The sequence below is a fragment of the Podarcis filfolensis genome, assembly GCF_964270895.1.
Source record: "Podarcis filfolensis genome assembly, chromosome: 4".
Taxonomy (NCBI): Eukaryota; Metazoa; Chordata; class Lepidosauria; order Squamata; family Lacertidae; genus Podarcis; species Podarcis filfolensis.
In genome coordinates, this window is record NC_139607.1 from 73,262,740 (window position 1) to 73,276,403 (window position 13,664).

General features: G+C 45.2%; 1 protein-coding gene across 1 annotated transcript in view; it reads left to right on the plus strand.

Moving 5' to 3' along the window:
* Positions 1 to 4,126: 4,126 nt before the first annotated feature.
* Positions 4,127 to 13,664, plus strand: part of GAP43 (growth associated protein 43) — a 53,528-nt gene continuing 43,990 nt past the window's right edge. The window contains exon 1 of the mRNA XM_083609311.1: positions 4,127 to 4,440. Within this exon, the coding sequence (XP_083465437.1) occupies positions 4,411 to 4,440 (30 nt within the window). The 5' untranslated portion in view covers positions 4,127 to 4,410. The remainder of the gene's footprint in view (positions 4,441 to 13,664) is intronic.

The window sequence follows — 13,664 nt, forward strand, 5'->3', positions numbered from 1 at the left end:
TAGGCATGTGTGTGTAGAAACCTCTGACTTTTGCGTGGCTGAATGTAGCTCACAGTACAAAGATAAGAGCTGTGTGTTTGCTGTACCCATTTGTGCCTCTGGTCATGCCCACCACTGGCATGCGGCCCCAAGAAAGTTGCCCAAGGGGTGTGGGCTTGGGCTGAAAAAGGTTCCCCACCTTTGCTTCATGGCAAACCATAAAATATATTGATGGTCTTATCGCTTCTTATTCAGCTTTTGTGCATCATTGTCTTGGGAGACAGAAGGTATAGTTAGAAGATGGAAAAGGCAATACCAGCAAGCCCTTCAGATTTGAGAAGAGGCCCTGTGCCAACCAGGGTTATGGAGGCTCTTTGCTTCATAACATTTGGGAAGAGTGCACTTGTGTGCGGAGGGGAAGGGAGGATAAGCAAACCCATGTAATGTAAAGATTCATAGGACGTAGCTAGGCAACCCTGGAATGATTCAAATAAATGTTTTACTACTGAAAAATGAAGAGAACTTATGTGGCTTGACAAAGCCTTTCAAACAACAAGTATTCATTCCACTTTCCTCCCCTCCCCCAAAATAAAATTGAATACACGATTCGAATAAAAGTTCAGGTGTCTGAACATTTTAAGTACAGGCAACTCCCCTATTTGTGCAAAACTGCACACATGCACAGTGCCAGGATCCTGGAAGGGGATCCCAGAAATGGGGAGTACTCTGGAGAATCCTCGGGGCTTGCAAGGAGACCCTTCCCAGAGCCTGAAGAGGACGTCCTTTTCAGATTCTGGGGAGGACTTCCTTGCGAGCCAGTGGGACTTTGATGAGGCTTCCCACCAAACAGCTGGTGTGCAGGGTAGAGCAGTAGCAGCAGGTGCTTCCCTGCACATCAGCTCTGGAAGCCGCCCTGTCCCTCCGGCTTGTGTGCATGTGAGCCTGAGAGACAGGGCGGCTTCCTTGATGGGCAGAGCTGAGGCACAAGGTAGAAGCCTCCCCTCGACTCTGCTGAGCAACCCCCAAGTCACTCTGGCTCATGGAAGACGGAGAGGTGGGGGCGGGCTTTATTAAGCCGCTCAGCTGATGGACAGGAAAGGCTCCCCATGCCTCAGCTGAGCAGCCTCAACAAGGCTCTGGCTCATGAGGAGACTGTCCCCAGAGCCTGAAGAGGATGTCCTCTTTGGGCTCCTGGGTGGGTCTCCATGTGAGCTGGAGGGGCAGCAAGGCTTCTTCAGCTGACACACACAGAAGCTGCTGCTGCTGCACTACCCCACATGTCAGCTGTTAGGCAGTGATGCTGAGCAGCTCCACAAAGCCCCGCTGCTGCTCTGGCTCACGAGGAGACCCTCCCCGGAGTCTGAAGAGGTCCTCTTTGGGCTTTGGGGTAGGTCTCCTCATGAGCCACTAGGACTCCCTAGGGTGCTCCGCATTATTTGTGATTTTGCATATGCATGCTGCGCTCTGGAACGGAACACATAAATGCGGAGTCACCCGTATGCTGATCCAAGATGATTTCAGAAAGTACAGCCTTGGTCAGACTCCATTTGGAGTACTGTGTCCAATTCTGGGCACCACAGGTTAAGAAGGATATTGACAAGCTGGAATATGTGCAGAGGAGGGCAACCAAGATGATATAGTGTTGTGGAAACCAAGCCTTATGAGGAATGGTTGAAGGAGCTGGGTATGTAGAGCAGTCAGGCTAAAACACAAACTGAGTATAGAACAGGGCCGCAACGGCTACTCACAACAGTTGCCTTGCCGTGCCCTGTCTCCACGGCTGGAAGAGGTAATGCTTATGAATACCACAGAAGGAGAGAGTGCTCTTGTGCTTGGGTCATGCTTGTAGTCTTCCCATAGGCATCTGGTTAGCCACTGCGAAGTCAGGATGCTAGAAGCCATTGGCTTGATCTAGCAGCTTCTTCTTATGCTCTTATGGCCTGGGGCAGGGGCTGGCCTGGAAAGAGCCCCAAGGACCAGACAGAGAGGCCTGGCGAGTTGCATTTGGATCCTGGGACTGAGGTTCTGCACCCTGAGGTAAACAATGGCAGGAGGGAGTCTGGCTCACTGCTAGACCAGCTGTAGGGCTAGTTGCTCTATCCAGGAGTGGCAAATGACACTTCTGAACATGCTCAGGAGTGTTATTTCAACTTCTGGAGCTTGGCAGGCCAGTCAGCTGCCTGAGGCAGCGTGCTGGGGCTCCTTTCTGTTGCCTTTTACTCCTTAATTTCAAAAAATGTTCTTTTTTTGCTGGTGGGGGCAGGGAGAGAACTGGCAGGATGGGAGACAGTTTTACCATCTGGGTTTTGCAACCACTGCTTGTGAATTAGATTGGAAAAATCCCAGATTTGTTTTTTAGGTGAAGTGAGGGCTGTTTGCCCATTCCTGATTTTGTTAGGGGGTTATGGTTGTTAAATCCAGTCTAATTCTAGATGCACCCTTCTCCTGTTAAAGAGGCCACACTCTTAAGACACTGTTAAGGTTACGTTGTCCATTTATTTCAAGAGCATTTTGTGTACATAACCCTACACTGGATTACAGGTAGGCTGGTTAATTGAGTTTCAACTTTGGAACAAAGACCACGAGAGTTAAAAATAATAAACATGTGGCTGTGTGGGAAGATCTCAGTGACAGATCCTGATGAACAGGAAAGTTCAAGAAATATGTCAACTGGGGAAAAAGGGATTGATTTTATTTGAGTTTTCATTTCAGTAACTCTGAAATGGCTCAGATCCATGAATTTCCACATTTGGCAGTTAGTCATCCTGCCTCAGATTCTCAGAAGGCACACGTAAATGTGTGCTGTGATTATTTTCCTGGACGTTCCAATGATAATGTATGCATGATGCATATGTGAATGTTTTCATGCATGCCTACACATATATGCGCTCTATGTGATGCTGCCTCTGAGGCTGCCCTGGAAGCTCCAGCTAGTGCAAAATGTGGTGGCTTGGCTGCTCACTAGGGCGGAATATCGCCATCATATGATGCTGAAAGAATTACATCGGCTGCCAATTTGCTACTAGGCTGGGTTCAAGGTGCAGAGCCCTTTAGCTTCTGAAGAGCCACAGGTTCCTCACCCCAACTTTATAGTCTTTCAGTGCATGTCGACTCAGAACGAAGTCCCACTGAGGCTGCTTCCAGATGATGGACATTCAACCTGACTTGTTTGCAGGGAGGCTACACAATGTGGCATCGAAGCAAAGCTTAGCCCATTTCGCCATCACTTTCCTTCTCACAAAAGTCTCCATTTTTGTGGGTTCGCACTTCCATTCCACTTTCCCCCAAGGAGTTCAAGGTGGTGTCAATGCTTCTCTTCCTCTTCATTTTATCCTCAAAACACCCCAGTGAGGTAGATTTGGCTGAGAGACTGTGAATGGCCCAAAGTAACCCAAGTGAGTTTCATGGCTGAAGTAAGGATCTGAACCCAGGTTGCCCGGTTACCTAATCCCAACCCTCTAACCACTATGCCGCACTGTCACGGTGCAACCTGAATATGTCAAAATGTGCCTGAATCTCTGCAAGTGACCCCTCGGGTAAGCACATAACAGGATCCTACCCATCTTAAAGACAAGTGATTCTGCCCTCCGTGCAATTGCATGGTGCTTCCCGGTTGCCAACGTGTTTGTGAAATCTGCCTGTACTTTTGTTATATTTGCATATGGCTGAAGGGTGCAGCCCACCCTTAGGGCTGTCTTCCAGTCTATACTATGCCACATCACGTCACACTGGTAACACACCGCATGCGTTAGCCGTTGACTTACTACTTTTCTTTTACACAGGCACACCTCTGTGGCCCCTGCTTGCTCCTTTCTGTAACCACTACGGTGTGAATGAGTTCTGCACCTTTTTTTTAAAAAAACGACCCACTACGAAACACAGCTGCCTTTTGACAACCATACGTTGCCACACCCCCTGAGCAGTCTGCAATGTTCTCTCTCTCTCTCTCTCCCCCCACGCCCACCCCGCAAATTTTGTACAGTGGGAAAGTCGCCGGGTAATTGGGTCCAGATTGGATAGGTTTAAATATTCATGAGGCTGGCAGAGGACTTGCGAGGGGGTGGCTGCCTTGATAGTGGTGGTGTTGGTGGTGGTAGGGGGCTGGGGGTGGGGAAGTGACTAGTCACTGAGAGCTGCCAGTGAACAATTCTGGGAAAGAGGAAGGGAGGGAGGGAGCGAGGGGGAGAGCGAGCGAGCGAGAGAGCATGTGTGATGAGCAATAGCTGTGGACCTTACAGTTGCCGCTAACTGCCCTGGCGTGTTTGTGAGAGTGAGGGTGTGCGTGTGTGTGAGTGTGTGCGAAGAGCGAGAAAGAGGGAGGGGAGGGAGTGGAGAGGGTGGGGGGAGAGATAAGAGAGAGAGAGAGAGAGAGGAGGAAAAAGGAGAGAGGAGAAGGAAGGAACAACAAGGAAGAAAGGGGACAATACAATCATGCTGTGCTGTATGAGAAGAACAAAACAGGTAGAGCTGGAGATTTTTTACCTCTTTTCCGCCGAGAAATTCCTAAGACTTGTGGGCTTAATGTGCGTTGGATCTGCGTGCAGGAGAGAAAGAAATATTCTTTTTTTCTTAATATAGGAAACTGCTTCCTTTGCAATTCTTTAGCATCTTCCCACGGAAGGCTCAGATCACACCCCTTCCATGTATGCAACGGAGGGGTGGTTTTTTCTCTTTCTCTGCCTCCCGTGGAGTTGGCGGGTAGGTGGGTGGGGGGAAGGCTGCCTAATGATCAGAACTGGGGAGCAATAAGGGGGATATCCTTGTTAGACACACCTGGGGGAGGGGGGTCGTGGGAATGTACGTGGCATAGGATTGTCTATTTCGGATTTGTCGAGGGTGTGTGGATATGGATGGGAGGAAGGAGAGAGGAAAATGGAGAGGGGGAGCGTTGAGGCAATTCCCTTTCATACACCCCCTTCCCGAGATACCATGTGAATCTTAGCTGAGTGATGCTTTCTGTCTGTGATTGTACTGATAGAGATTAGAAGGAGCTTGGAAGATGGGTGTGGGTTTTCCTTCTCTTTTTCTTTAAGCAACTTGAAGAAGAATAGCTCTACCATTCCTCCCATTGCCTTAAAATTTTTTTTTCTTAGGGGTGGGGGAAACAAATGAGCTGCTAGGAGAGATTAGGGGTGTGGGCTGGGGTTCCCTCTGCAATTCCTTTCATGCCGGGGACACTTGGACAACTGTGCACCAGCTGGTAAAAGAGACAGAGGACCACGCCTCTGTTAGCTCTCAGCTACGGTGGGATGGGGAAGATGGAACAGTATATGAACTTGGTGGAAACTGGTTAATTTCTTGTTGGCCCACAAGGTTTTGAGGCGGGGGCAAGTGGGGTTTTGTGGAAAAACTGAGAAGGCATTTCATTTCCAGCAATGAATGATAAAATTGTAAAGACGCCCTCAGACAGCCTTCTGCCCCTCCCCTCCACACACCTTTAAACTCCACTGCTGGTCAATGGTCAAGTCTGCTCCAAATCCTTCTTTGTGGAGAGCAATTTATCTTATTCATCATGTGGTCTAACTTCTGATTTATTCAAACTGGACCAGGATTTGGGTGTCTTTGATGTGTGGAAAAAGGATTTTGTTTATGTATAGGTTTTAAAAGAGAAATCTCAGTAGGTTGCGTTTTTTTTTTTATAAAAAAAATCTTGCATCTGGCAGCTTCCTTCCAGTATATCAGCTTGTTCCATAATGCAGCATCTAGGGTGTTGGGTGGGTGGAAACTGTGGTGATTGAAATGGTTATTTGTGACTACTGAATATCTGGATTTTGAAAAGCGGCATGCCTTTCAGAGCCAACATATATGTTAGAAAGGTGGTCTGGAAGATCTCTAGGGTGGGGTTGGTGAATGGGAACTTCCACTTGCAATAGCATCTATTTCCGAATGTGTGTGTGTGTGTGTTTTAGACACACTCCAGTTGGTGGTACATTCACTAAATCCTGAAGCAGAGTGGACATAGAACATGTTGCAGTCAGCCAGCAGAGCATATTCAGTAGCCATATGTGGGATGAAAAGGCAGCAGGAGGAAGGCAAAAATGACACAGCAGTGAGTGGAGAGGCTTAACATATTTTAAAATAAGGTAGCAGCAGTCTCTGAAGCTTTTGGGAGTGATAGGCTTGTGAGAGGAACAGTCACCATCTTTTCAAAGGAGAGCACATGGCTAATATCCTACCCACCTCATGGTTATGCTCTTACACTTTTTCTATGTATGTGGGTGGGTTTTTATGCTTCCTAGTTTTCATGCACATTTATAAATCTGTGCTGGATTAAAAAAAGAAAAGAAAAAGGCACTCTTTCAGACACCAGCCACACCCCTTTACACACCCCTGAGTGCATTTCCATGGATGCATAGAGCATTTTCCCACACATCTAAATATACCTATCAATATACAATTCAGTGCACATACTTTTGCAGACACAAAGAGACACACCCATGCACATACCCACTCATTCATACACACATAGACATAACTGCACACAGGTGCAAACCTCTATTCAGACACACCCACACATGCAGCTCCATTCTACCCTGAGAGTTATACTGCTTGCGCGCACACACAGATCATGCTCATAAAACACATAGAAGTTCAAACCTATACCTTATAAACCAAACCTGGAGAAAATGAAGGAACCCCTCTCTTCCCATCCTTGACCCCCTTCCTGCTCTTCCTTTCAACTATTCAGGAAAGGAAAGCCAGATAACAGATGACCATGATCTGAAGTTGGTGTTTCCAAATTTAAGGGAGGTTTATTTGCTTCCTGGGGAATCCCCTCCTGTATTTTTGCTTGCAAAAGGACAAATAGCAGAATCCTTTTTGGGGCTGGGAGTTGGGTGTGGGTGGACTCTGAAGTACATATCTGTTTCCATGCATCTATGTTGATCATATGTATTTGAATGTATATGTGGTATTCTAGAAGGATAGATGTAGAAGCACATATATCCAATTTTAGCCTCCCCTCTTCAAAATCTATGCCTATAGTTTGTTTGTGCCTGTAACCGGAATGCACAGAACGAAACATTATACCTAACTGGCCTTGCAGAGGCACAACCTAGATTTTTAACACCTTGGCAGCTGTATGCCTTTAAAAAACCCCCACCATCATTAAAATGCTGAAAGGTGATGCAGAAGAAGAATTGGAGATTAGGTTTGGGTATATTTCGAAGATAAAATCCTAAAGTTTATGTTGTACTCTGTGCTTGGAAATGTGCCTTATATATATGTTCCATTAACCAATGGCTGTGCTTCTCCTGTTTTCTACTATATATTGGAACAGACAAATACTATGTGGCTAAAGTGCTCAGTAATGGATGGAATGGGTGATTAAATGAGAGCTAGCATTTCCCACTTGTAGGTGAGATGATCCTTGCCTTATTCATTGCTTCCCTGATGCAATACACTTGTGTTTGAGAGAAAGAGAGGTTTGAACCCTGCCACACCCATGAAATCAAAGGAAGGGGAGGGGTACAAGGAGGAGGTGGAAGAAGAAGAAGAAGAAGGGAGAGCCTGCATTTCTTCCCTCTTCCACAGGAGTAGCATGGACAAGCAAGGATCTATCTATCTATCTGGACACTGTTTAATGCAACTGTAGAGCAATCAAAGCTTAGGCAACTGTTTCAGCAATTAGTGTTGGATATTGTAGTGCCTTTTAAAACACCAGGAAGGCAGAAAGGTACAGGGGAAGATGGAAAGAATGACAGGAGTAAGCACCAGAGAGGAGGTTTTATTTCTTCAGGGTATCATCTGTCTCATTTTCATAAAAAAACCCTTACTTATGCTGCATAATGCAGAGGTTGCAAACTTGCAAGGGGTGATATGTACCTTTAAATACTGAGGTAGGGAGGAGGTGAAGCCATCTCCCTTCTTTGTGGGAGGGAAACTCAAGCATCTGCAGCTGATTTCCCCCCTGATATAATGGGCTACAGCAATATCATCAAATAAAGCCCACAGAACTATATCACTTGGCACTGGCTGTAGATCATGGCTAGAGCTTATCTTGCAGACAGACATGACATGTGGCTTCTCAAAACTTTTAATTTTAGCTTGAGAGGGTTTTTTTGTGGCTGGAGGCTTTTGAGGATCTTACGTTCCATCCATGACTATTGTCTTTGAAGATTTCTTATAAATCAAGCATCTGCATGGAAATACTCAGTCTCAGTTCTCTTCCTCCTCTCTCCCTCCCCCCTCCCCTCCCCTCCCCTCCAATTTCTGAACTCCTTGGTTATTATAGAAATGGATTTTTCATAAATCACTTAATGTAACCCATCCCCCGTTGCATAGATGAGCTTCCCAAGAGGTTTAATTGAAAGCAGTTCTTCCATAAAGTAAAAGGGAACCAAGATGGTTAGTGGAAGATGTCATCCTTTCCGTGTCGCTACAACTTTCCCATCAGCATTCATAGCCACATGTCAGAACTAAAGGGGCGTTTGTGGTTCTCTGAATTTGTATTGAATTGTATTGAGTTACAGAGTTCTGACATAAGAGTTTTTAAAGCATATTTCATAAGGGAAATAAAGCCCTTCCCAAGAAACACCTTGAAAGCATGGCTATGCCAGCACATCTGTCCATAACCACACCCACAGTCATGATTTCGAGCTGTTTCTAGAAAAGATATATGGTGTAGGGCTTTCTTTCTTAAGCTGAGCAAAAGAAAGCAGTTTTTCAAATGGAGATTGTCTTTCCATGTTGGAAAGGTTTTCGGAACTTAGAATTCTCCCAGCCACTTCTTCAGTCAACACCACATTTAGGTAATATGTATAACCTGAGGCTGTCTTCCTGTGCGAGGGCAAGATGATGCGACTGTTGCAAAGGCAATGTCCACAGATTATATGAATTCAGAATACACCCCCTTGTCTGCAGCTCTTTTATGCTGTGCCTATCTTTTTCACATTAGGTGTGTAAAATACTAAGACCTTTGACGCTCTCTTTCTGTGATTAGTTTGTAAAACAGTTATCCCATGCTGTGGGGGACATGGCTCTGCTGGTCAGAGGCTGTCTTGAGTGCTTTGCCTTTCACTGTGCTGAAGGGTGTGGATGGTCCAAAACATCTGCTTGTTCTGTTCTTAATATGTGTATCTATAAATGATTGACTTTCTCAGTCACACAGGGAGCATATAAACTGCAGGTTCCAAGTGGCTCACACTGAGAGGATGTTTGCAGCCTGGGTAGTCTCTTCCTGCCCCATGGCGTGATTTTATGCACAACTCCTGAGCTTTGTTTTGTCCCACACCACAGAGGCATACATTATCAAAGGGCTCAGCTTCTCCCATGATCTTTGAGTTTATAACCTGCAGGCTCCTTCTTGCTGCTGTGTGTCAACTGAGAGTTTTTGACATCCCATTTTGAATGGGTTCATATACCTTCAGCGTGCAAAGTTTTTCAAAAAAAGGACATCGCATTGTATATAGAACTTGCCCATGCCTGACTCCCATAGAGGCCTAGTTTTCAGGACTGCCATCTATTTGTAACTCCCCATGAAAGTGAGCAATCAGAAGTAAGGGTCATGACTGCTCTTTGTAATGGTACCAAGTGACTGAGTACCGGTAGAAGGGGGTTTAATGCAAAGGGAAAGGATTTGGCTCACACCAGTGGTTGCCACCACAAAAAACTACTCCATGTTGTCTTGCCTGTAGTCTACAAGAGTCACAGCATATGGATCATGTGAGTTACTCCCTCACTTCATCCCATGTCTGCACCAAGGGCTTCAATGAAGGCATGGCGTTAATGTGGAAAGGAATAGCACAACCAGAAAGTGTCATATGATTCAGCGCTTGTATATCTTACTGCTGCACTGTGCAGACCAACTACTGAAGAACAATTTTGGTGGGGCCCATGAGGCTACAGAGAACAATGCCAGAGTGGGGCCTAACTCACTCGCTGTGGAATGGGTTTCCACAGGCAACAATCAGCAAATGGATGAAGCAGCCTGAGACCACATTTGTCAGAGCATGACAACAGTTGCTAATACCTAAAGGGAGTGACTTTCAGGGATGTCTGATGATAGGCCACATTCCCCATGACCTGAAAGCTTCATGTGTTACAAGATGTGTCAGAAACAACACTGAGGAACTTGACAAGGTACTTGAAAGGCAATAGAACGTAAGCAGCCTCCTATGCAAGAAGGGTGTTTTGCTTTGTGTTTTTGCTTATAGAAATGTTGGATAAAGATGAGAACTAATTAATGAGTTAGTGCCTGGCGTGCTCTGGTCCATGGGGGTCACGAAGAGTCGGACACAACTGAACAACAATTTCCTGAGTTAACATCCAGTTAGGATGAGAAACAGAGCAACAGATGTTAGAAAGTTACAATGCTAAAAAAATTGGAAGATTCAGAATCACACTAGTCAACAGTGTTCACACAAGTAAAGAACAACAAACATGGGAAATGTACTCTTCCATATTGAATGGTATGCCTGTACCTAATCATACCGAATCATTTCTACATGTTGTTGACTCACCTTGCTGTGGAATGTGTGTTTTCCCAAGCAACACGATTGGGGCCAATTCCATGGGCCTTTCACTTCTCAATCACCACCATGTCTGATGGGACTGTAATAATTGTCTGGGTCTTTCTCATCTGACCACTAGCCCTTTCTCATGTGATTATAGTATTCATACACAAGCTGTAGTTGTACTGGATAACAATGCAGCGGAGCAACATCTATGCAATTGTGCACATGTGAAGGAGGCCTGGGGTGAAACGAAAACATGGTTTGCTAAAAGGAAAGGAGCATATGGGTCAGTGGCATCGGGTGGGTGTGTTTACACAGGAATCCAAATTCATTTGGAAAAGCTTCTGGACCTGGTCTCTCAGGTCCTAGTCCAGGACTCTAACCACCATAGCACACTGACTCTCACATTGCTGCCACACACTAGTAGAGGTTGGGAAGGTATTCATTTCATACCTTCCCTTTTAAGGTCTTTGGATCTCCCCATGGAGCTCCATTTTATAATCTGAAAATGATTGCTGTGTTTAAAATAATGTGTAGTTTTGGACCAACGGAGAAGGAAACAGTTTCACATAATTTTAGAGCAATGAAATTGTAATATACAGAAATTTGCTGCAGGTCTACAGAAAGTATTTCCCCCCTTGCTTCACACATAGTGGTGTGAGAGCCCCTTTTCTGTGATGCAATCCCAGGGCCTGTTTAACTCCATGTGGGTGATGCAGCCCCATGGTCAGGGCCCTTTCCCATGGACTTCCCCTCCTGTCTAGGTACCAGTCAGGTGGGAAAGACTTGTGTGATGTGATAGGCGCTCCCCATGTGCATAATCAGAAGCAGGCCCTATGCTACTGCTGCTGTGTGTGAAGATCTTGAAGTGGACGGCTGACCTTTGGAACTCATTGCCGATAGGTTTGATAATTCCCAAATGACTAAAATGCACGCAAATCAGAAATGCAGTGCCTAATACTGTGAAGATGGCGAGGGAGTTCTTGCACTTTGTGATACTTGAGTGGGAAATGGTATTAGTATTGCTCCTGTTTTTTACACTGTGCTTTAACTCAGATCAACAGAGATTACTGAGCTATGCCCGCCATTTTGTTAACCATTAGTATTAAGACATCTAGATTAGGGTTGCCATATTTCAAAAAGTGAAAATCCAGTTAGAAAGGTGGTTGAGCTTTTCTTGCCCATGTCTGGCAACCCAAAGATGCACATTCTGGTTCTACTTTTCTCCTGCTGGATTTCCGCTGAGCATGTTTCTCCCTGCATGCCAATCTCTCTTTCTATGACTCTGAGCTAATACTTCGCATGGGGATTCTGCGTTTTAATTTTAGACAACATTTGCATAACTGTTTTGAATTCCTAGATGCAAGGTCACACATGTTTTCACCGAGAGTCTTTTGTGTAGGGGGAAAAAAGCCCACAATTTCGCTTCTCGGTAATTTGTGAAAACATTAATTACTGGATATAGCTTATTACCAGACAAGTGCTGTCCTGGCTGGATCTCATGGGGAAGAGATGGGCAAAAGGTGGAGCTTTGAGTGGGAAGGAAGTTTAAAAAAGAAAATTCAATGAGAAAGCAGGGAGAGAGTAAGAGCGACTGCATTTGTAGGATTGGTGCCTGAGTCTCTGGGCCACAGATGGTTCATGGTTTTTGCTGAACAAAGGGAATCTGATTTTGATAGATTATGATAATTCTCTTTATTGGGTTGTATCCAACTAAGTTCTACTTAGTATTCTTAGGTACAAATTGTTGTTGTTGTTTATTTATTTTGTGTTGTTTCAGCAAAATAATCCTGTGGTGTGTATATGGTGCTGTACACTTTTCTTTTATTTCTTTGAAAATCATTGACTGATGCCATCGATCTTGTTCTCATGGACAGAGACTTTTAGAATAACCCAGGCCAGAGTAATAGCAGAGTCTTTGTGGTATGAAGTGTTCAGTGATGATGCATGTGCATGGGAAGTATGAGTCAGTTCTACTATGGATCTGCAATTCCATGAGCTTCTGCCCAAACCAAATGAAAGCCAAAATGTGATATCCTCATGTCACTATGTGAGAGTGGATGATGTCCTGTCTTGCCCAGTGATGTCCTGTCCTGTGAGGAACCTGATGCGGCAAGGCTTTGTCCTATGCAGCATCACTTACTTTTTCATGAAGATAGGTGTTGCAGCTGAGTTATTGGTACTCTTCCCTGCCCTAGAGCTTTCCACTTACAATTTACAAAGCAATTTCCACATTGTTAGACTCTGCCTCATAGACAGCATCTCTCCCCTTTCTTGCCATTACGTAGACAACCCATCCTTCCTGTTCAAGGTAATGCAGCATTCCTGTGGGAAAACACACCCATTTGCTTCTGTGGAAAAATAGCATTGGGAAAATATTGATTTAACTGTCTTTGGTGCAATAAAGGTTTTGTTCTTCGTGAATAAAGTTAATAGCACTGTCTCCTGCAGCTCTTCATTTCCTTTTGCACACCCATCTGTTCTGCTTCCGACTGTTTTTCCTCTCCTGTGTGATTCATGTTTCCAGGTTGCTAATCCCTGCTGTGGACCTTGTGCATACTTAGCCCTTTTATCTGGCCTGCCTTTTTTCTTCTGCCTTTGTTTCTCTTGTGGCCAGTTTCTTTGAACAACCCATCTTCGTTCTGCTTGATACTAAAACGATGGAGGTGATTACACCTGCAAACCTTCCACGGAGCCTGTGGGTTTTTGTTTTCTGTGTTGCAAGCTACATGAATTTACGCCCTCCAACTGGAGGAAATACGTCACTTCGTCTGTGGGCAGCACCATAACTATCACAGACTGCGCCTCCCAAGCAAGTCTGAAATGGTCATCTCTAGGGTGGCTAGGCTGGCCAAGGATGAGGGCTTGCTATGCTGCGACAGGCCAGTGTTCTAGGCCAGCATTCTCTCGGCTGACAGTGGCAGATATAAGCACAGCATGATGGTTGACAAGCACAGCATGATGGCAATACCCACCCACTGTCATTAATCCTCAGCATCTGATAGCCAGAGAAGTGATGTCTCTGAACATGGAAGTTGCAATTTGGATATTATGGCTTGCTATAGCCATCAATTGACCTATTCTCCGTGCGCTTATTTTATCTGCTGAAGGCAATAATGTCCTGTGAAAATGAGTTCCACAGGTTAATTATATGTTGTGTGAGAGAGTAATTTCTTCTGTTTGTCTTACATCTGCTGTGGATGGCCTTGGACCCTTTTTATTTTGAGATTG